At 37.7% G+C, this 23,534-nt stretch overlaps 1 protein-coding gene across 16 annotated transcripts in view; it reads left to right on the forward strand.

Moving 5' to 3' along the window:
- The window catches only part of plekha7b (pleckstrin homology domain containing A7b), a 125,428-nt gene that overhangs the window by 30,880 nt on the left and 71,014 nt on the right, over window positions 1-23,534 (forward strand). Inside the window, exon 1 of one of the 16 annotated variants that reach the window (XM_088611228.1) lies at window positions 1,344-1,650. The exons of 14 other annotated variants lie outside the window; for them this stretch is intronic. In XM_088611228.1, coding sequence (XP_088467354.1) covers window positions 1,580-1,650 — 71 coding nt within the window. In that variant the 5' untranslated portion in view covers window positions 1,344-1,579. Of the gene's footprint in view, window positions 1-1,343; window positions 1,651-7,522; window positions 7,771-23,534 lie in introns of those variants that run through there. One more of the 16 variants, XM_088611229.1, reaches the window with a different exon arrangement.

The raw sequence follows: 23,534 nt of genomic DNA on the forward strand, positions 1-23,534 counted from the left end.
ACATTAGCTCTTTACAACAGATGCCGATCCTTGTGACTTTCCCAAATAAACAGGGACAAAAGTAATGAGAAACCTTGATAATACCCAGCAGAACCTGGTTAGGGGAATGCAAGCTTTAGGCAGCAGTCTTTCTCTTTGCGCGGTTCTTGAGTGAGGCTTTATTTAAAGTGAAACTGGCTTGACATGGGGATTAACATCAGTTAAAACTCAGTAAGTGGGATGGACTGCAGCTAAAAGCCTAATTGGTGGTGAAGAAACCGTCTGTCTCTTTCTGCAGTCTGTATATAGCTGTGTATTTATTCTCACTGAGTGTTTCACACAGCTGGGTGGCAGGCACATAGACTTGTAATGGTTCAAGACATACGTTAACTCCCAACATATGTAGCGGTCTATTTATGGCTGTTAAGCACTGATTAAATAACATTGCATTGCATTGACTCATGCTTACTACTACCTTAAATCCACAGAGGGTTGTTTACTGTATTCAGTTGCTAACATGCTGCGTTTTCAGTACTTTTTGAATTGATTAAAACCGCAGTGTGCTAAATGTTCCAAATGTAAAAGCTACATTTTTGCATTAATTAATTGTCCTGTCATGAATTTACAGAATCTGAGCGAGCTGAGATACAGCATAAACAATTACGATTTCCAGGAATACTGTAAAGCAGCCTAAAATGTGTTGCAAAAAACAGAAGTTCTTCAAGTCCATTCAAATAAAGCAGAATTGCTTTATTTGACAATGAAATGAAAGTTGGGGAATTTGAATTTATTTGCCATGTGTAAAAAGGGATTTTTTTTCAGGATAAGGGATGTTTCCTTCAACGAGCTTTAGTGCAGTACTGTAAACGTATAAAGAAACACTACCTTCATGTGAAACAAAGAATCCTAAAGATGTTTGAATGGAGCAACGACTGCTGGAATAGCAGGCAATACAGCGGTAACCTGCTTAACATTTCTCTTCTTGGTGCAGAGTGAAAATAATTTTAAATACACGGCGAGTGGAGCATAGAGGTCACTTGTACTTTGTGGGCTCTCTTGGGAAGCTTCTTCCTGGGTTTGAAACCATCCTTCACCTGCAGTCTTGATCTTCATTAGCTGATAGGAGGGATTTGCAGCACTTGCAATCGCACTCGCAGGCTGCTGGCAGGCTGCCAGAGCTGCTGTTTGAGGCAGAAGGTCTCTCTCCAGCGCTGCGTCTCCTCTCAGAGCAGCAGAGAGGGAGAGAAGCATCTCCAGCTCTGCCTGAAGGCCAGAGCACAACCGGCCGCCGGCGAGGGAAGACGTCCGATGTGGCGACTGACATTGTGTCAGGGTGCGATGTCATGAGGGTGGCGACCTGGAGAACTGTTGAAAGACGCAAAAGAGAGAGAAGCAGTCGTCCCTTTTTGTTGTGGGTGGATTTACCAGCTTCGTGTGAAGGTTTCCCTCCTGCCGTTCTTCAGTGAAAGCGGGATGGTCGCTGTAACACAATCAGAGCAGGTGTGTGTGTGCTGCGCTGCCACTGGCCCTGGTGCGTGAGGGAGGGAGCTGGGACCTGTTTAAATGAAACTCCTGTTTTCGGTGCTCGTCTGCAGCAAACATGTGGAGCCAGCCTGGCTATTCAAACCACTTACCTCACCCAGGACATCCTTTCTACGATGTGCCATACAGGTGTGTATTTGACATTCAGTTTTACGTACATTTCTCGAATGATTTCCCTGACCGAATCCTGCTGAGGCTTATGGTTGTTTCAATATCTGATTTTAGACCTAATCTAAAGTATGAATGGCATTCAAAGGACAATACTGCTGATCCTGTCTAGTAAACCATTCAGATAATTCACATATGCTGTAGATTAAATGAATTGAATGGATGAGTTTCTTTTTTTATTATTGTAAGTGCTGTTCTCTGAAGGTTGTATTTGCCGAAAAGGCAGCAGGACATTGACTGACAATGTGAGGTCCGTGTATGGTTGATTTTAGTATTCATTCCTTTGTTGTGATGATATCTTTACACTAAACCCTGGATTAGGTCTTAACTACAGTATATAAAGATACAGTACATGTTGCTGTTTTTTTATTATTGGTTTCTCAGTACTGGCAATGTACAAAATGTTATAGATCTTTCATTCCAAAGGTTACAGTTCCCTTCCCTGCTGTCTGAGTATTGTGTAGTGTTCCTCCCCTCCCTTCCTTTTTGCATTGTTTTACACCCAGTGTGATTCCTAATGATTATTTTTGAAGATGAAACTGTGTTATTAGTACGCTGGGCAGTGGCTGACAGGTGCAGTGCTCTAAGCTCTTTTTCTAACAACTGTCTTCAGTGCGGTTTTGAACTTTGTTTCAGAAGGCTGTAGTTCCCAGAGCAGAGCAGTGGTAATCCTGTGAGATTTCAGGCACACCTCAGCTGTGGAATGCAATGGCTTTTGTGTTTTCTAGCCCACACTTCCTGAACTCTGAATGCCGCTGAAAGAGGAAAAGAAACGACCTCATACTGCTCTGCTCACAGCTTGTAGAATTACTCATCCTGTGCAACCTTCGATATTTAAACGGGTTTAACTGGGATTTTCAGATTAATTATTGATGCTATGCATTTGAGAGAAACTGGCTCAGTTCGACTAACGAGTTGAGATATTAGAAACCGGGCGTCTGCAAATTGGTTATTTATGAAAGACTTCAAATGTCAAGTGTTTTACAAATGGAATAATACGTTTTGTCTTAATACATTCTTGTCAGGATGTCAGTACTTTTTTAGGCTGCCTTCCTGATGCTCTGTGGTCTCATTAATTGTGACTTAGTCCTTATGTTCTTTATTTTTTGCATGCACATTCCCTCTCATTTCCAGAATATGACCAGGGAAGGGATTGCAGTAAGAGCAGATGAAACGGTGCCATAGATTTGGGTCTCTATGCCTGCCAGCTTCTGGGAATCTGCAATACCTTAATTGTGAACTGCAAGCCAGCTCGGCCAAGAATGTTGTTGTGCAGTTGTGCGCATGCTGAATATCTGGTTCCTTTCCTTGTATAAACCTGAGCTAGGGCAACAGTATATAGGACACTGCACACAAAGATATTGACTGAGAGTACTGGAATTAATGGCAAACAAATAAAACACTTGGGATGTAAGCTTCCAAGCTTATAAAAGCCTGTAGTGTTTTTCTTGTGTTTCCACATTAGTCAGAAGAGCAGCTTCATCTAAGAAGGTATAGTGAGGTATAAAAGCCATTATTTTATGGCAGATGTTGGGCTTTTACATCAACCAGGGTTTCACTAACCCTTTGAAAATGTTTTAATGAGCTGCTCAGCTAATTGAATGAAAAATATTTCACGTGAAAAACCTTTTCAGATTTGCACCTGAATTGTTGCTACAATACCTTTTCTGCCTGCAGCTGGTCATAAGCCTTTCTGAGAAATATTACTCGTCATGCAAACAGTTCCTGCTCCAGACCTTAATGGTGTTATTTTATCACACATGTGAAAATAAAGTCCCTCCTTAAACCAGGATAGTTGCTTGACTGCCGTTTCCTTTTCTTTGATGTCAGGTGGCTTATAAGGCGAATTTCTCTTTAAAAATACATTTGACCAGTTAACTCTAATCTTAGTGTCATTCTATTTAGCACTCAGTTAACGTGATGTGTTGGCATTCTTGAGTAAACCAAGGTGACCACTGACTGTTACTCTTCCAGCAGAATCACGATTTGGAAGATTTCAAGGGCAAACCAAAACTGATGACTTCTGGCTGTGCTCAAGTGACCCATGCCGGGTCATCGAACTGCCTGGTGAAAAGCAGCTTTTTATGCTAACTGCTCCTGTTCAAAGGGTTTTTGTCCATTTAACTTCAAACATGTTCATTTTCAGGTGGTGCTCAGCTTAGCTGCTTTGCCTACTGTAACTGGGGCTATTCAGTTCCTAAAGTGCTATCTACATGGAGTTTGTTAGTTTGTATGGGTTTCCTCTGCATGCTCCGGTTTCTCCCCACAGGCCAAAGACATGTACCGGACGTTTAATAGGCTTCTGGTCAAAACTGGCCTTGGAGTAAGTGTTTGCTGCTTGTTGGGACAGGATCCAGCTCCCCCACAGCCCTGAGCTGCATAGCATACTGTAGTAGTCAGAAAATTAATGAACGGTTATCATCATTTTAGGGACAATGCTTTGAACATGCTCATTTGCTCATTTGCCATATGAGCCACAATGCCTGCCTGACCACATTTTTGTTACCAAATTCAGCATAACATTTATTGTCTCGGGAAATGCCACACTGACTTGAAACTTGGCAGTTGTCATCACATCCTAACCTGCTTTAGAAGTGCACCTCACAGATTTTGTGCTATTATCTTAAGTACTGCTGTGGTAGTTGATGTGTGGTTTGATTAAATGTACTGTATGTTTGTAACTGCTGTCCTTCATAAATTGGTTCGACCATATAAATGGGTTGATCATCTTAAATTCTGCTTGATTTAGTCAAACTGTTAAAGAAACTGTTAAAGAAAGCAATTGCTTAAAATTATTTAAAACTATTTTGACATTTTTTTAAAGTCAAATTTGAAGGAATTGTGGAAAATGCACATGAATTCCTAGTTATCTCACAAGAGGAAAAGCTCAGCACACCCTCAGGTATGACCATACTGTATGTTTTAAATTTAATCATGGCATTTTATGCCACACTGAAAGAGAAGCTGCTTTAGCTGTGTGCCAGTCTGTTTTTGTGAAATTTTTTAATTATGTGACTTCAAAGAGCCTCTTTTCTGTGCTTTTGAAAGAAATGTATTTAATTTTCTGTAATTCAGAGATGAGTATTGTGTAGCTGGGCACAGTACTGTGCAGCATTATAATGTTGCAAGCTATTCAACTTTTGTTTCCTGAGCTGTAGTTAGACATTGCTGAACAGATGTGACCTGGTTTATACCAATATTTTAATCATTTTACAACTTGAGCATTCCATTGGGCAATGAAAAAACTATGCCCCTGAAACCAATAAAACTAGTGTAATATTTGCATGTGGCTTCACATTTTAAACTTCTCTTTCATAGCCATTTTAATATTGTGAAAAGTGTTTCCGCAGTAATGCATCAATTACTTATGTGAATCAATGGTTCATTAATATAACCCCGAGGCTGCATAATTATGTCAGCCTTATTACCTGTACATATCTTCACCTGTACAGTATATACAGTGCTCTGCAGAAGAATTTACTGCTTCACAAATTTTCACATTTTTTTGCTGTTTGAGCTTCTAAATAAATAGGACTTATATTTAGAATCTACATAATGTGTTCTGAACTGATAAAGGAAATCAAATGATGATATTATGTAATTTAGTTTTTTTAAAGGAAATAAGATTCTCTATTACATCATTTTCAACCCCTTTGCTATAGAAACTGAAAATCAGTACAGGTGCAGAAGAAGTATTAGAATGTGGTTTATCATAATGGTCTCGTATCCTTGAGCAATTAAAGTGGTTTCATAGTACATACAGTACACCTTTCTCTGTAAGTTTTAATCCAAAACTTACTTACTGAAATGATAAATTGACCATGAGACATTTGGATCTTCTGATTTGTATCTAGAGAGGTACAGATGAGAAGGTTGCTTATTAATTTGAGTCCGGTGACGTCCATTGCTAAGTTGTGAAATGTGCATCATATCAACTTGGCCCTAATTGGAGCAGGCAGCCCTTCCAAGCTGAGAAGTCAGGGAGGTAGGAAAATGTTTTGAGATGCCTCTATGAAGCAAAAAGGGCTTTGAAAGGTTTACAAGGTTCTTCCAAAATGCATGTTGCTTTCAGACCTTAACCAAATACCAGACCCAGCAGCAAAGCTGGCCTATACTGTATATGCGAGTGCCACGCATAGAGAAGCTGTTTCTGAAGACTTCTCATCTTAAATCTTAAATATGAGATATACTGCGGACATGTGGCAGAAGGCCTCGTGGTTATACAAGACACAAATTAATTGTTTTGGTAGAAAGCATCAGCACCTTCCAAACTATCAAGCATGAAACTTCATATTCTGAGAATACTTCTCATAAGCAAGGACTAGAGAAAGTACAGGCGGATCCTAGAGGAAATCCTGTTTGAATCACTCAAGTATCTAAAACAGGGCTGAAAATGTGCAATTTTCAAAAGGACAAGGACCTGAATATTTTGTCAAGGCACTCTATTTGTATAGATATATTTGCACACGTTCAGATTGTAGGATTACCAGATGTCTGTGTTCTTTAAACCCCAATTAACACACGGCAAGTTAAACACACGTTTTCTATCCAGTTCAGTTCTTAACTGCTGGTTTTGACTAATAATTGGTTTCATGAGAGCAGCTCAACAGATTCTTAAAGCGTTGCCTGCTGGCATGTTGCCTTCAGGACCAGCTTTGGACACCTGCGTGGCAACAAATTGAAACAGTTGGAATTTGCTAGAAAAAGTAGTTTACAGCAGCACATTTAAAAAAAAAAACTTTGCCTAGGGAGCCCTGCTTGACTATTCCCACCCTACCGCTGTTAGTGCCCAGCCAGTTGTGGGTTTCTGGTCACAGTCGGCTAGTGACATGATCCAGGCCTGTGTCGCAGAGCTCCTTCTGGACTCAAGTGACCAACTGAACCACATGGGAGGCCCCATAAAACCAAGTGCTTATGGCAGCACTTTTCAAAACATAGCCAAACAGACATCTGGAGGCTCTCTGCTGAAACCCAGGACCCCCTCAGGTACACATTTCTGCACAATACTGTGCAATCATTTTGATGGATAAAAAGCAAATACTATTTTTAGAGAAAAACTTGTATTGCTTCTCCTGGTCTTTCTGTAGCTATAAGTGAAGCAGCTCAGGCCAGGTTGTTTCGACCAGATGCACGATTTGCAATAGTTGTGGGTGAACAGAGGAAAGAACCTAGAGCCTGTAAAGATCTGTAAAGTAACACTGTTACTCGGAGTTCAGCTTTCTATTCTTGTCCCTATACACACATTCATTTGATCAATATCCCTATTGCAGAGGGTAATCAAAATTCACTGACAAATCAATACTGTACTTATTCTTTTTTTTTAAGTTGTTTGGCTTTGCTGTGTGCATTATCTGTGTATAGAAAACTATATTTCTGACTGAGGCTTTGAGCCTTTTATCACCGCGAACAAAAAAAAAAGAGCCATAGTTAATTTTAGACAGTGAGCTCGATTGAAGGAGAACCTATCAATGGAATAAACCCAGACATAAGGAAACTGTCAAGACAAACCTTGAATATCTGAGATTACCATGAACAGGGTCGTGTCACCCATTCCTGTGAATGCCTCTCACATCTGTCTGTTGTGTTCTTGTTTTGTGAAAACTTTGCCTGGATTACTGTGAGGTTTGTGGATGCGTATTTTCAATATGGGCAGTGCTAAGCAGCACTAAGTTTTGCAAAACAGTAATAAATGGGAAAACAGAATTGCAGTACATGTGTGCATGGGAGAAGTTAATCATTTTCTCTAAGTCAATAAAATGTAACTCCCACAGCAGAATCAACATATTTACTGTTCCCTGTCACTGTGAACCATACATTCCTTTGTGCAGATTAATGTTCCATCAGATGCTTCATTGTTGCTGTTGGCTTGGCTTGGGATTTGTCAAGAACCTTAAAGGACAGGAAATTAAAAGTCCTTTAAACTATTTGTTGTGAATAATAAGCAACAAGGGAATAGGGAGTATAATAAATATATAATGCTCTGCTTTTGGAGGCCTGTGTTCTTGGATTAACTGATGATTAAGTATCTTGAATTGCTGAGTCAGTCTTCAGAGTGAAAGTGACTATGGAGCAGAAAGCAAGGTAAGTGTGCTTGTCAGCTAATGGTTACACAGTCATAAAATCTATTGACATTTTGAGACCTGTTCCCTTGGGGCGAAAACTAAACGCTTTGCACTCAAGTGCTCTGTAGGTGAACGAGCTCAACTGCGTTTCAGCTGAAATAAGCTCTGAAAGGAGAAATTTAGGAAATTTAGGAAACTGAAGATTATATTGGTGCTATGCTCAGGCAAAAAGAAAGGAAAAGAAAACAATAAATCTTTGTTTTCTACTGTGTGGTTAGCAAATAGAATGTTTGAACTATTCTAAACATAGTAGCTGCCTTTAAAAGTTGTTTTTGGCTACAAATGAGAAAGTTTGTTTGTGAATGTGGTGGTTTTCAAAGGTTATGTGCAATTATCTGCTGTTAAGACAGTAATTGTGGTGACGGTTCACTGTTTAATGGGATACCTCAGCAGATGGAGATCCTTATTTACATTGACTACTGTTTCCCATCTTTTCCTGTGCTCAGAGCCTAAACTTTTCCCCACAGCATAATTACATCTATACACTGAACAGAAAATATTGATTGGATTTTCTTTTTGACGGTAGGTAGAAACATTCTCCTTTGTAGACAATGACAAAGTTAAGTTGTTTAAAATAATGGTTATCTAAAAGGTTGTGACATGAGACTAGGTAGTAGGAAAAATGTTCTTTTTTTACTTACTGTAAGTAAAGATTGCTCGCTTAACCCAATTGATTCTGTTTCACTTTGACCAAATGAACAGGCAGCTGTATCCCTTCATTTGACAGTGGATCTCACACATGGACAGTGGTGTCTAACAGTTTTCTGGTGATTCCATACTTTAACTGAACTAGTTTAGTCCTTCTCCCTATAGTTAAGGTCACAATCAGGAGTTTCTATAAAAGCTAGATTTGCTTAAAGGCTGTAGAATGACAATACTGACAATGAGGGTGAAAAGAAAACAAAATTATGTTTAATTGACATTGATAAGGGTCTTGATCGTAACGCAATGTAAACCATACAAAGACAGCCAAATATTGTGATTTACATTTTCCAATCAAATCTAATTTTATTTACAACCACAATACTTACGTATGGTAGTACAAATTCACACAATTGAAATTCCAATTACTAATTATAATGAATAAAATCCGTCATTTCTTTTTCTTCATATTTGTATAACTAACATTGAGCTACAGTGATTTTTTTTTACTATAAAACATGGATCTACAAGGAATAACTGTCACTTAAAACACAGCCATTATAAATTGGCTAAAATTTAAGTAGGAGATCACAGCAGAATCCTTTCTGCATAAAGAGAACAGTCCGACAATCTGAGACGGTGAGAAGGGCAGAACGGTGCCAACAGAGGCGTTTGCACGGTGATGTGTGTGCCGTTGAGTGAATAAGTGATCTGGCTAGAGGTCATATCTCCTGTAGTTTAGGTGCAATTCCGTTGTCAACCCTGACTTTTAAAGCCTGAAATTGCTCATCCTGTACTTTAGCACATGGAATAAATGCCACACCTGTCAGGATTATGACGGCTCGAGGTGAGAACCCCCTTGCTATTGTATATTAGTTAGTCAGAGGACCGGGGAGGTGTGGCACTCCCAACATATTTTTGTAAGAGGGATTCAACACGAGAGCATAATACTGTGAAAAGCAGTACTCTGCATAATGCCTCTAATAGCTTTGGAATCCTTTGCAGGAATGACCAAGGCATGTGCTGGATTTGGAGGGATCCATAGCGCGTGCTTTCTGACAGTAATATGACAGCAGAGGATTCTTTTTATTACTTTTTCCATACGTTTTTAGGAAAGGGGAATTTTTTGCACTACGTGTAAAATACGTATTGTTTCACCTTGCGGAACATAAGCGGTATGCTGTACAGTTGAAAACACAAAGAACAAAAGGGCAGAGAAATGGCATTAAAAAAATACATTATACAAGATGTGTGCTGGCAATGATTGGTGTTCTGGAAGAAAATGCAGTGCTCTTCATCATTCTTTCAAAAGCACTTGGGGAGGAAAAATAGATTGCATCAAAAGTACATTTCACACTCGTGCACTTGCTTGCCTTTTTTAATACAAAAAACACCAGAGCCTTCCATGCAACTATAATTGCATGTCTGTGGACATGTCATTATTTTGTGTATAAATTACTAATATTTTTTTTTCGTTATTTATGATTTGAGTTCAATGGAAGTCGTAATGCATGCTTTTAATATCCTTGTGGTACTGATGTGCACTTTGGGTCTCCAGCCTTGGTCTTGGAGAACCCCAATTCTGTTTCCCTATTCCTCGCCTCGCCTCCAATCATTTCTTCTTTGTTTGGAACACTTGTAAGTTATTGAACCATGAATTAAGTTAGTCCTTAAGGGCTGAAGAGTCTTCAGATTTGTGTCCCAGATCTCTAATTAAAAAAAATAGCTTGTCTAACTGATCATATGGGAATCATACCAGGTCTTGAGAAATGACTGCTTGAATTTTTACCTTTACAACGTGCGCGAGAGGGACTCTTGAGGAACAGGGTTGGAGGAGTCTGTTCTATAGCCTTCAGTCTTCAGAAGTATTTCCATGATACTGTATACTTCCTTTGATATGCTTGTTGCAAAAATCTTTGAGTGTAGTAAACTCTTATTGTTTATGATGATGATGCCCTACCTTGTTACAACCAGAGTCGTAAATAATTGAAGGACATAACTGAGGAATATGTGAATCTTTTACATGCTTTTTTGGAGTTTGGTAAGTAATTAAAATGCAAGTCACAATATAGGCCTGTAAACAAAAAAAAGTGACTTTGCGTTTCATTCCAAATTATTTTTTCATAAATTTTGGTACTGTAAGTGTTATGCTACTGCAACAAAACAGAAGTTTTACAACAGACTTAAATGATGCGTTCTCTTCCAACATTCTGTCTACCATTCTTCTGATAGTGTGCCTGATAATGACCTATGTGAGCTTAAGTCTCTGCATTTTTTATTAAATAGTTTTAAGTACATTGAGGATGTGATGCAGTAAATGTGCCAAGACTGTTATACTAATTGCAGGATCAGAAGCCCAATTTAGCAGGTCAGGGTGCAGACAACAACCCTTTCTCCTTCTTGTCTCCTGTATATTTTTCAAAGGGGCAGACCACTGAAGAAAGCGATAACGTATAGTATTAAGTAACAAGTCATTAGTTCTGCGCTCCTCTGTGGCCTGCTGCAGTGGGAGAACAGTACCTCATTTTAATAATAAAGGCAAGAACATCTTCATGCATAAATCATGCCCACCTGGCATCTTTTCACTTTTGCTATCCTTGTACAGCTTCAGACCTCAGCAGTAGCCCCTGCTGAGCTGTGCTGATGCTGAAGCTATTGGCTTTCAGTTGACCTGATTCCACCTAGAACCAGTGGGAGCTGTGGGGATTAAGTTTCATGTCAATCTGTTAATGTACTGAATTGAAATACAACATTAATGTTTTCAGTCGTTTACAATTGTATGAAATGTAAGGGATCTATATTGTATTTCATGTAACTGGTTAAAAAAAAACAAAGTCAGAATGAGAGAGCCCCTAGTGTCATTGACACTATGCTGTAGCAGACTGAAAATTGCTCAGGGCTCTTAGAGAACGTTTTGCTTAAGTACTTTGTGAGACGGGTCTGTATAATGCTAAATAAACATACTATGTTTCATTTAAGGACAGGCATATCTGTAATGTACTGTAGTTTATAAAACAGTGCTAAATGCACTGTATCAGAAACCATTAACACTAACAATATAAATGAAAATAATACAGACCAAGAAATGATTAAAGATTTTTAAAATTGACCAAAAATGTCTTACTTGTGTCTTGAACAGGCTGAGATTTTCTAAAATTGAGGCAGCTCTTTTCCCATTGCAGAAATAGATGGCATCCTGCCTAAAGGCCATTTTATTATTTGGAAGGTGGTTCTCTTTGTAGGGACCAAAAATACATTTTTAAAATAAGTGCTGGTTCTTCAATAAGAAAATACCCATTAGAATGCCCTAACTGCATGCCATTATCATTGTTAAATTCAGACATCAAATTATTTACTGATGTTCTTTCAAAGTGACTGGAAACATATTTGCCACTTGACATACCACTAACAGACAGGCTTTGTAAAGGGTGGATGTATTACTGATTATTATATGATGCCTTTTCCACTTTTTAGCTCACGGTAGTCATCAACCTGTGCCACATTCAGTGTTTTATCTGGATCAGTGATGTCCAGTTTATGATTGTCGAGAACTGTCCACTGTGATCTCTATTATTTGCATAGGTGACAACTTGCTTGGATAACTCCTGTTCATCTACATGAGGCTAAATGTCATATTTCCCTTCAACCTGTTAATATGATCTTGTTTCTAATAGATATTTCTAGCTCTCTCTCCTGTGTTATGAACTTAATAGCTAACATCTGTTTGTAAAATCAGTGAAAAGTAGTCCTTATGGTACAATGGATCTTTCTGTATTAAGGTTTTCAAACCTCTACATATTTCATTAAAGCGAATTTATTACATCACATTAAAAAGGTTTTAAATTTTACGGCATTTATTTGATAAAACAACAGATTTAAACCCTATATCAAACCGTACTGCTTTAAATTGGAAAGATTAAATTATGTGTTTCCATACTAGATTTAAAAGTGTGTTTGTGATATATGTGGCTGAGTACTTGAAAGGGTCTTAGGTTTGACTAGACTCAATGTAGGCTTCAATTTTCCCTTCACTAAAGCTTGTACAGTCATGACTCTAAATGCTTCTCCCTGTCTTGATAGCATCAGAAATGTCTTAGGTGTATAGCAATGACATTTCTCAACACTGCTTTATCTTCAATTTATAATTTGACGCAAGGCTTGTTATTAGATTTATATTCTTGAGTCAGGTGATTGAGAGAATTGAGGATCAAGCAAATTGACGTACTGTAGATCAGCATTTGTAATCTGTGCTTTGGACAGATTGGTTGTGCATTTTGAGATGCAAGGTTGATGCCAGTCCCTCGCAGTACATATTTCATTGCAGTTTTCTGGGCTGAATGCTTTGCTGTTTGGGACAGGGTACCATTTGTCTCTGCCAGAACAATATTTTTGCTTTATTTTTTTTAGTCTGAAAAGGGTAAGGGATACCAAGTCAACAGTGAAGAAATGAGGACTCCTTCTGTGATATTACTGTAATTTGGGGAAGAGTACATGGGATTTGTTTTCATGCTTGCTGCAGTAAATTCACAATCATTAGGGCCAGTATTTAAGTTTTCAACCTTGTACCCAAGGAAACAACAGTGAACTGTTTTAATTGATAAGCTCACATTTCACTTGGATTGTGGCGTTTGTGAAAGTGAGAGTATAAAGAGATTTTAGAATAGTGTGATTAACTTTGTCAAGCATTCATCACAGATTATTCAGGTATCATAAAGCTTTAGTTCTGCCTTAGATAAAGAATTATAAATCAAAAAAGTGTTTCACATTTGATTAACATTATACCACATTTGCTGGAACTGGCTGTAAATTATACAGGCACAGATTGTTTTGTAGATTTAATGCCAAGGTAGCTGAAGGTACAGTTAAATATTGGAGATTTATAGGTCCTTTGTGATTGTGCATCATTGGTGCTTGCATACAAAGGAATTGCTCTCTTCTTGCATCTCTTGTTAGCTCTCAAATACTTAGTTGCTAGGGAATAAAGTGAATGTTAGATCACAAAGACACTGACTTTGGAACAAAATTGTGTGTAAGTTGTGTTATTACCGCTCGCTTCAGGGAACTGGGGAGAGATGTCTGGCACTGATGCTGCGTCTCATTAACTGGGGGCTTGGCTTGCAGCAGGAAGTGCTTTTGGATAGCACTGATCAGAGGCTGTCACACACTGTTCTATATGCACAGACGAACAGTCACATTTATGAGTCACTGCTGACTGATTAAGATCTGCCTGTTAGCATAAAATGACAGGCTTTTAGGCATTGCAATGTGGGCTTCTTTTGGCTACCTTAATCAAAATTCCTTCAAAAGTGTTTTCTGGAAAAACATCACCACAAACGGTTGGCTTTTTTTTTTTGCAAGAACCTTGATAGCTAGGTTCACATTGTAGATTTATATATTTTTATGCAGCAGTAATATGTCTTCTTGATGTGTGCTGTTAGGATTTGACAGTTTTTTTTTTATTGAACTGCTTTTTCTGTTGTTGTTTTTGTTGTTGTTGTTGTTTATTTTCCACTTGATTGGTTTTATTTCTGATTTACTAAATTCTCTGCTTAAAAAGAAGCAGATGGAGATTTCTGGACACAGTCATCATTATTTGGAAATCTGCTATGAACTGAATAGCTGGATTAAAGGGAAATTCCCTCCAGTGCTGGATAGTAGAATGAAGTGGAATCAATGGAGATCAAATTGTTATCTGGCATTTTTTATTTTATAAAACAACAGATTTAAACCCTATATCAGACCATACTGCTTTAAATTGGAAAGATTACATTATGTGTTTCCATACTAGATTTAAAAGTGTGTTTGTGATTTATGTGACTGAGTACTTTTTATTGCAATCAGAGGAATCCTACTCCGTTGGGCCCCTGAGCAAGGACCTTAACCCCAACTGCTCCAGGGGCGCCTCTGCGCTCTGACCCCAAGCTTCTCTCCCTGTCTGTGTGTCTCATGGAGAGCAGGTTGGGGTATGCGAAAAAACAAATCCCCAATGCAAGAAATTGTATAGGGCTAATAAAGTGATCTTATCTTCTGTACATCTACAATTCAAGACCCTGCTCCTCAGGTATTAGGCATCATGGACTATAATGTACAGTCCTGATTCAAACCAGAGATCTCTGGACTGCAGGACCCTTCAGTCTGGTCTTCCAACAGACAGTCAGAAGCTTGCTGTCCGTATGTATTTGGCATAAAATCTTTTTGTTTGATATGACTAGATCATATAAGCATACAGAAGTGCCAAAGGGATTTATATCAGAATCACGAGTCTTCAGTATGTAGAGAAGGCTTGTATGTAAATATGTTGAACTCAAGAATCTCTGGTAGGCGTTCGGAATTGTAATGCTCAAATATTTGAAAAGAATGCTACATTGTTTTATTGTTTGAAAGGACAGCCTACTTTAACAAATTCTGCTCAATTCCCCTCAGTCCCCAGATATTCATTTTTATCTATTACTTTACCAGTTTTTCAGTAATGAGAAATTGTGGTTGATCAAATCATATTGCTCATAATCTCTTAAAGGTCATGAGCAATAGCAAAAAAAAAACCTGGATTTTGTGTTTAATATGGTCATATATTAATGCCATTTTAATTCTAAATACCTTTTTTTCTCATAAAAGGTATGTTGTCCATCCTGGCATGAAGTAGCAAAGTGGATTTCGTTTAGACAGAAAACAGTCGGCTCAAACAAGATGTAACAATAGATTTGGCATTATGCCATGTGCAGTAGTAAAAAAAGGAACAGCTTATAAATGCATTGCTGCAAACAAGTCCTAGGTATCCTTTATGAAAACGTGCCTTGGTGTTTATCTCTGCCCGACACCGGTAGAATGTAGAAAGGCCATTAAACAGCAGTCACTGTGGAGTGAAGAGAGTGAATATGTCTGAGGAATTTCTGGTTTCCAGTGTTTTAGTGTGACTGAATCTCCCAGGTCTGTCTCTTGAGTCCAGATTTTGATGCCTTTTTTTTTTTTTCCTTGACAGTGATTCTTGTGGAAGTTAGGAATTCTAGTATTAAAGACAACTTGAAATGGTCATTACACTTGCAGGAACTAGTTTTTGATGATCCCAGATGCCAGAGTGGAGGCAGTGTGCTCAGCACTACCCTTTATAGTACTGGCGGCATTTCATATCCTTCTTTTAATGTGAAGCTTCTTTTCTGTTACATTTTAGGGCTGTCTGTAGTGGAATACGTGCAGCTGTTCTGTTTTACATTTAATAGTAAATGCTAGACTGCTTCCATAATAACAAGGCATTACAACATACAACTACAGTAGATGATTTGCTGTTTGTCAGTTTTTTAAAATTTATTTCACTTTTCAGTACATCTTTTCACTCTCCATGTAATAAAGTGCTTGTGAGTGGACGTTAACCTGACTGTTAGGTCCTGTTGACATGATTTGATATGATAATAGAATAGTAATGGAAATACTATAATGATCTTTAAACTAAGATGCTTCATAGCTAATTCCAATCTTTTTGTATACATTTATTTTATTGTCGACCCAGTCTGTCACTTACACCTGCAGCCTGTGCTAGTGATGACTGATCATTTGTAGTTGCCACACCATTATTTCCTGGTTCGATTTAATTAAGTTCACCGGTGAGATTTTTCAGGAAGTGTGCATTATGATCCTCCAGAGGGCTGCAATACACAGTAGTACCTTCATTGGTTGTACTGATGCAGCATCAGGCTTTCACTGGCTGCACCTGTATGGCTTTTCCTATTAACAGCAGTGATGGATTTTCCTGAAATATGCTCAGAGCAAATTGTCTTCAACTATTGAACCAGTGTGATCGTCATTCACCTTAATAGGCCAAAACTTTATTGTAAGATGCTGGATAATGTAGGGATGAAGCTTCAGTCTTCTAATTTTTCTTCCATCCAAGCTTACTAGAACATTCTGTGCAGGCTGAGCCTTATATTGGGATGAAGAGGGGAGGCGTGATGTACTAATAATGTATGCGTGTACAAATCTGCGGGTGAATGATTTAGAACCCATTGATCTTGCCTTTGATCTGAAAAAAAAGCCTGCCCCTTCCAATATCCCTCATGGTGGCGACTGAGCTAATGTGTCTGTTGGCTGGCCTCAGTTATTCCACCTCTCATCTTTCAATTACATTCCGCAAACAGGCTACAATCAAGATAGAGCATCCTATCTGGGCATGGAGATTGAATCCTGTGCCTCTCCGGGCTCGGAATTAACTGACTCTGATTTCTGTGTTTTAATTATCATCTGTCTGCAAGAGGCTTAATATAGAATGGGGGGGAAAAAAGACATTTGATGTTGGTCAAGTGCAGCTAACAGTGAGTTTAATTTTTAAATTCCTGCCGTCAGTAAGGGGTGTGGTTATTTTGTATAGGCAACAACCTGCTGTAAGTGTAATTCATGTTTAGCTTTCTAATTGCAGTAGAAGAATCTACCATCGCTATTTGGCGAGAACAAGTGTCTGAATTTGTATCTCGCAGTGTCCAGAAGAGATTTAGGTGTCACTTCTTGAGGCAATTGACACTGAAGAGAAATTTTCAGAAATGTGAATAATTTGGTTTTGAAATATCATAATTTGTCTGTATACAATTAAATATTGTACAATATAAACTACAGTTCTCAATAAATTAAAACATTTTCACAAGGGCAATATGTTATAAATTTCAGTGGTTTACCACAGCACAGGAGTGTTACATTTTAGAAGTACACTAAACAGTCACAAATAAAAACTGCCACTCGTGGTCAAAGTATTAGGAACCTTGCTTTATAATTAAGCCTTTGCTAGTGGCAAGAGCAGTTTAAATGGGATGAGTTCCACAAGGTGAAATATTTGCTGTGAGAAAGCCCATCCCATTCCTCCAGTAGGATTGCCTTCATTAGTGATTGTGATAAGGGTAATGGTGTGTGAGATTGAACTGCATGTTGTAACAGTTTTCAAAAGGATTAAGATCTGGGTATTGTTCTTGCCTGGGAAGGTGATGGAAGTCTGTTTTGTTCTGGTCAAGACAAGTGCACATTGCTTGCCTCTAAAAGTCTTTTCATTTTGCTTGATGAATAGACTGGAGAAAGGGGTTCCTAATATTTTAACTTCGGAGTGTTAAATATCTAACGATTCTGAGAGGTGTTGAGATTTTGCTCTTTCCTGATTTGCTGTGCAATTCATTTTTTTATTTTAAAAATTAAAAATTATTTTTTATTTTTTAAATTAAAACAAACATTCGAAGACTAGATCAGAAGTGCATTACCATCCAGTATAAGGATGGAAATATATCAGGAATATAATTCCAGTATAATGAGGAAAAATAAAAAATACAACCGCAAAGGAGTCGATACCATAAGAACAAAATCTTCAGTTTTTTAATACCTAGTGTCAGGTCTTAACCTGTTCAGTGGAAAGACAGAATAAAATAACTGTCACTTAGTGGAAACCTATATTACCTTTGCTGAAGGTTGCCTTCATTTTCTTAAATTTTGCTACAGGATATTTCTGGAGTAATATCCTGAAATTGTGTTCTCAGCCATTGGACTGATCCCATTCACCTGCAGTTCCAGCAGATTATAATCAGTTCTTCTGAGATGAGCACTATTTATACTTTAAATTAAAAAAAAAAGACTAACTCATATATTGGACCATTAAAGGATTTATTTCCCTTAAAGATGCTTTATCTTTATAGATGTTTTTTTCTGGTGAGAATGCTACAGCCTGTGATTTCAAGATGGTAAGACTTGCAAACTGGAGCAATTTATCTAGATCATGTATTCCCCCCTTTCAAATAAGGTCTGTGCAGAGACCTGTCAGAAAATGTCAGGCTGTAAAGCTCTGGTCCTCTGAGGTCATATTGATCTGTGAGCCATTGACAGACCGAGTGCTAGTGTATTCTCCAGTACATTTCCAGACAGAAGAGGCAACACTCTTACTGCATAATGTTTAAGCAGTCTTTGCAAAGAAGCAATTGCAAAACAAAAAAAGCAAAACATCACGTTTAAACTTTAATTTACGTTTTCCATCTTCCACATCAGACAAATCTGTAGCTCTGCAACAAAGATCAAGTTGTAATGTAATAAGTAATTCCTGGAGCTTTGTAGAGTTGCAGGTGTTACTTCAACAGCAGTTCTATCTGTGTGCTTTATTTAAATAGAATAAGGTGGTATAAGTTAGTATTTTTATTTCTTTAAGAAAATCCATTTCCCTGGCACTCAGTTCCTAAAATTGGATATTTACAAAGCCTTCTACAGCTAAAACACAGTCTCAGGATTATTTAAAACTGATAAAATGCATATAAAGTTAATGTTAATAGACAGTTTATGAATCCCACTGCTTATTCAAAGTAAGTGTTTTTGCTGTGCAAAAGAAAATGACTTTTTACCCCTTTTTTTACATTTTCATGCAGCATAGTATTGTTTTTTCCATTCTAGTATCAGTACTCTTTTATGAGAACAGTTTAAGTCTGGCATTTTAGTTAATCCTGTCATCTGTCATGATACAAATTTTACTTTTTTTTACATGCATACAGTTTTATATTTTATTCTTGTTCTACATTTGATCATACATTATCATTGTTTTCAGTTTTTAAAAGTGCCAGGTTGCGTGTCCAACACCATTCAGAATAAAGAATTACTCTGCAAGCACATCTCCTGGTGTCTTAGAAATCTTTTTTTATTCATGTGAATTTATCATAAACATGATAAGTCATCTTGCCTTTGGGGTTCAGTTTACTATCTGGAATGGCTAAATCAGTTATGTACAGTATGAGGCTTGTATGGATATTTTTTTCAAGGAAATAGTGTAGGTAGATGACTGAAGAGGAGTATGGTAGACTGAACACTAGATTTAATTGGCAGGATTCCAAAAATTTGTATGATTCCTTGAGTCTTATTTAAGTAATTTAATTTTCTCTGTGATATCAATGGCTGCTTCCATACCGCATATACCCTGAGGAAGAAAACAATGTTCTGTTTTTGCAACTTTAGCAACTGTGGTGTATGATGTTTGGATCGGGGGGTTAAACCACTCTACCATGAAATGACATACAGTAGGTCAGAAGCTACAGTAGAACTACTGGGTTTGACTTTTAAATGTCTCACAAGTAGTAGTATGGAGGTTGTGATTGTGCTTCTTCTACATATCACACGTGTTCAGCTACACATCACATGATTGAAGTAGCTTTTGACATCTCCTCTCTCCCTGGGCTCTGTCAAATTTGACAGATTCCACAGTATTTTGTCAGCTGTTCTGCTTTCATCCTTGAGTTTCAGGAACCAGAGATGATGAATAGAGGGCACACCTATTAACTTGAAGATTACTATTGAGTTTTGGCAGTTTTCATTTCCCCAGGTCTCCACCCCAAAAACCTCAATGCTTTTGCTTTCGGTCCTCCAGACTTGGAGGACTGGTATATTATCTTTTATCAAAACACAATTGCAAGATTGTTATCACAGAAACCTTTGCGACTTTTTAAGAAAGGCCATTGGTATTCTAGTTAGCTTGTCATTTTTCACCAGCCTTCATGTCAGTGTCTGCAGAGCAATGCGATTGCTGTCTTTGCTTGTAAAGGTGAAATGTAATTGTGGTGGCTTACTGCCAGAATGGGTAAGTGTAAGAAAGCAGATCGCATCTGCTGCATAATTTTTTTTTCCTCGCTTAGAGACGACCACATTGATCTGATCGATATTCTATTATTCCAGATTACTTCAACTTTGTTGCAGAAATGAAGTGCTTGTTTTCTTTATTGAGTTTAAGATCAGCATCTTTGAAAGTCATTTATTTTATTTTTTAAAGATGAGGCACTGCAAGCTTGCAAGCAAAACTTGCAGCTGAATTAAGAAGTCACTTGCAATGTCATGCTACTGTATGTGTGCATGTATGTATGAAAGGGTAAGGTGGTGGTTTCATAAAAGGTGAATTTTACAGCAGCTTGAGAGAAACTTTGTTTCCATCTGTGATCTGGATACATATTGAACATTGCATGAATGTGTGATAAATTATTCTATTCTATTATTCTCTCTTCATTACTGAAGTACTATAGTATTCTGTATCTTTAAAATTAGTTTTATTGCTATCAGTACTTAGTGAATTTGTCATTTTTTGTAATTTGTTAAGCCATCAAGGCCGTAGATAATTATATTGTAGCTATTTTTTCCATATGTTACCATAGTTTCAGAGGGATAAAAAATACTGTTGAAATTTTAACTCACAGGTTCACATACTGTATGTTCCTTTTTTTCTTTTGTAACAATCATTTAACTTTTCCATTGCTTATGTTGGTGCTCAAGCCAGTATAAACGTATTTTTTAGATTTAGTTATGCTTTTAACATTTTGGGATTTGTGTGAATGTCATGAATTAAACTGAGATTTAAATCTTTATTTCTTTAATGCTGGTTATAAATCAAAACAGCGTAAGCATTTGTACAGTCATCTGCAGTTTATATTTATTGCTATAATATGTTGTATTTAAGAAAATCATAATTACAGAATGAAGTTAACTTTATGGTGAAATATGAAGAAATACTGTACTGTGGAAAGCAGTCCTTGTTCATTGGTAAGCTCTGAAATTAAGTAGTTTTGTTTGTTTTTCAACACAACAATGTTTGAACTGGCCACAAGGAAAAGTTCCGAAAAATCAATTTTGATTGCAACAAAATTTAAAGTCAGTCCTCTTACTTAGGTAAATGAATTTTTTTTAAATGCCTGGAGATAAGACATACGGGTAGGTTAATTGACTTCTGGGAAAACTGGCCCTGGTCTGAGTGCATGCATGTTTGCGTCTATGTGCCCTGAGATCCTGAGCTGGCATCTCGGTCAGGGTGTATCCTGCCTTGTGCCTGTTGCTTGCTGGGATAGCTCCAGCTCCCCTGTGAGCCTGTATTGGATAAAGTGGTGAGTAGATGGAAATATAGATGGATAGCTATAAGGTCTTTAATAATGAACTGCCTCTGAGTGACCTCTGGGTATTTCCTGCACACTGTTTGTACAACCTTAACATTCAAATAGTTAAACCATCTGCACAGAATAATAAAGACTAAATTTAATGTTCAGCTACTCTCAAGCCTTTTGAGAACTGCAATTAAAGGCTTTGTTTGTAATAATAGGTTGTTGCTGTGCAAACTGTAAAGCATCAAAAACATTAATTTCTCTGTATAGTATCAACAAGGGAGAAAAGCGTGGTGTTTAACGTGGATACATCATTATCAAAGCTGTTCCATTTCAAAAACATCCTTCAGTAAATTTTCATTTACTTTATTTGCAATATGAATTAATCTTTGATCTTGTGATAATAATGAAGTTGTAAATAAATTGAAGTTGTAATAATAATTATATGAAATCATATTAAAGTTTGCCTACAGTATTAAAAGGAGGTGCACACCTTACAATATACCCCAAACATTTGTTTTGCCTGGAATATGTCTCCTTATTGGGTTTCTTGTAGATTAGACTGTGATCACACATCACAAGTTGAAGACTAACCCTAACTAACCTTAACCCTAACCCTAACCACAGGAATATATGAAGGGAGTAACCCTGTGAAACCATGGAAAGATCTGTTTGGTCAGGCCAGGGCTGCTACAAGCACAGGGGAAGGACTGATCAAGTGCAAGTACAAAGTCTTTAAACATGGAATCCCATAGAGCAGAAGACTAAACAAAAATGTTTTAAATTGCATTTGATGAGTGATTTGAAGGTTTGATTTAATCCAGACTTGGACTTATTTAGCAATTATTTTAAAAAAATATATTCTATAAAATATTAACAGCCTGATAAAATCGTATATCGCTGTATGCAAAGCATTCAGGAGTGCCACTAAGCTCTGCTACAATGTTTTTTTTGTTTTGAATTTGCTGGCCTTCAGACAAGAATGTTACATAGGTGTTGAAGTATGTACCAAAGTGACAAGCCCACTAGTTGAGAGAACTGGATTGTTTAAAACAATGGGAGTTAACCTGTGTGTGAAGAAAAGGATGCTTACTTTTCCTTCAGTCTCACATCTATTTGCTATAGGGCAGTCCAGTCCTGCATCTGAATGCAATTTCAAAAGGAGAGCCTAATGCAGTGTTTGACTGCTTGTGTCTGTCTCTGCTGTACATGTCTAATGTTCTTCTTGACTTCTGAACAAAGAAAGAAAGAAAGCCTTTAATGCATTCATTACAATTTACAGAACAATTGCTTGGAGGAGTTTTCGGTGCTTTCTATGAAATGTTGAAAGACAACCTCACTGAAATTACCTTGCCAAACTCCATTCACAGCAACTTTCTGTGAGAGATAGTGTGGTACAGGCTGAACTTGAAAATGTCCTTTCCCTCACCTCAGACCTTTAATTTCATTTTCACATCAGACACATTTAAACAATATCTGCATTTTGCACCTAAATGCCTAACTTAAACCAAAGGTGCTAAAACCTTAATGGTATCTTAATATAGCTCAGTGATATATTCAATGTTCGAGCTGTCAATCAGTCTGCATCGGAAGGGTTTGTAAATCTATAGCCCAAATGTTCTCAAAACGTGGCAAATGATTTCAGATCGTTGCTTTTGTAACTTTTCTATGTTGCCTTGTGGAAGATCATGGACAGTGTTTACCCACAGATTCCATTTCCTACCTGGTTGGTACATGGAAAAGATTAAATTTTTGTCTGAATACATATTGTTTATATTAAAATATTTTTGGTGTCTTTTCTCCATCCATCGATTTCTTATTTCAAACTCCTCCTCCGATTCAGGGTCACCGGGGAGGCAGAGCGTATCCCAGAAAGCAACTGGAACATGACAGGATACTCCCTAGATGGGATGCCAGTCTATGGCAGGGTGTCATTGTGTGTTTGAAAGTGTGTGGGGGGCATTGGTCACTGGTATTGGTATAATCCTTTTTAACAAGCACCACTTTATTTTTTGATCAATGGCAGACATTGAGGGGGCCCCGGACATTGTTTCCACTTTGGCTGGCTCTGTCCCTAGACCGAACACATGAAATCCGCAGGTTGTTTCCGTAGAGGGTGCAGCATTGATGAGCACTTAGTCCCACAAAAGATAACTTTACTGCTAAGATGGGGAAAAGTACTTGGAAAGGTTTTGAAAAATTAACAAAAACAAATTCCATTCTT

This window comes from Lepisosteus platostomus, chromosome 18, assembly GCF_059453375.1.
Source record: "Lepisosteus platostomus isolate fLepPlt1 chromosome 18, fLepPlt1.hap1, whole genome shotgun sequence".
In the NCBI taxonomy this organism is placed as follows: domain Eukaryota; kingdom Metazoa; phylum Chordata; class Actinopteri; order Semionotiformes; family Lepisosteidae; genus Lepisosteus; species Lepisosteus platostomus.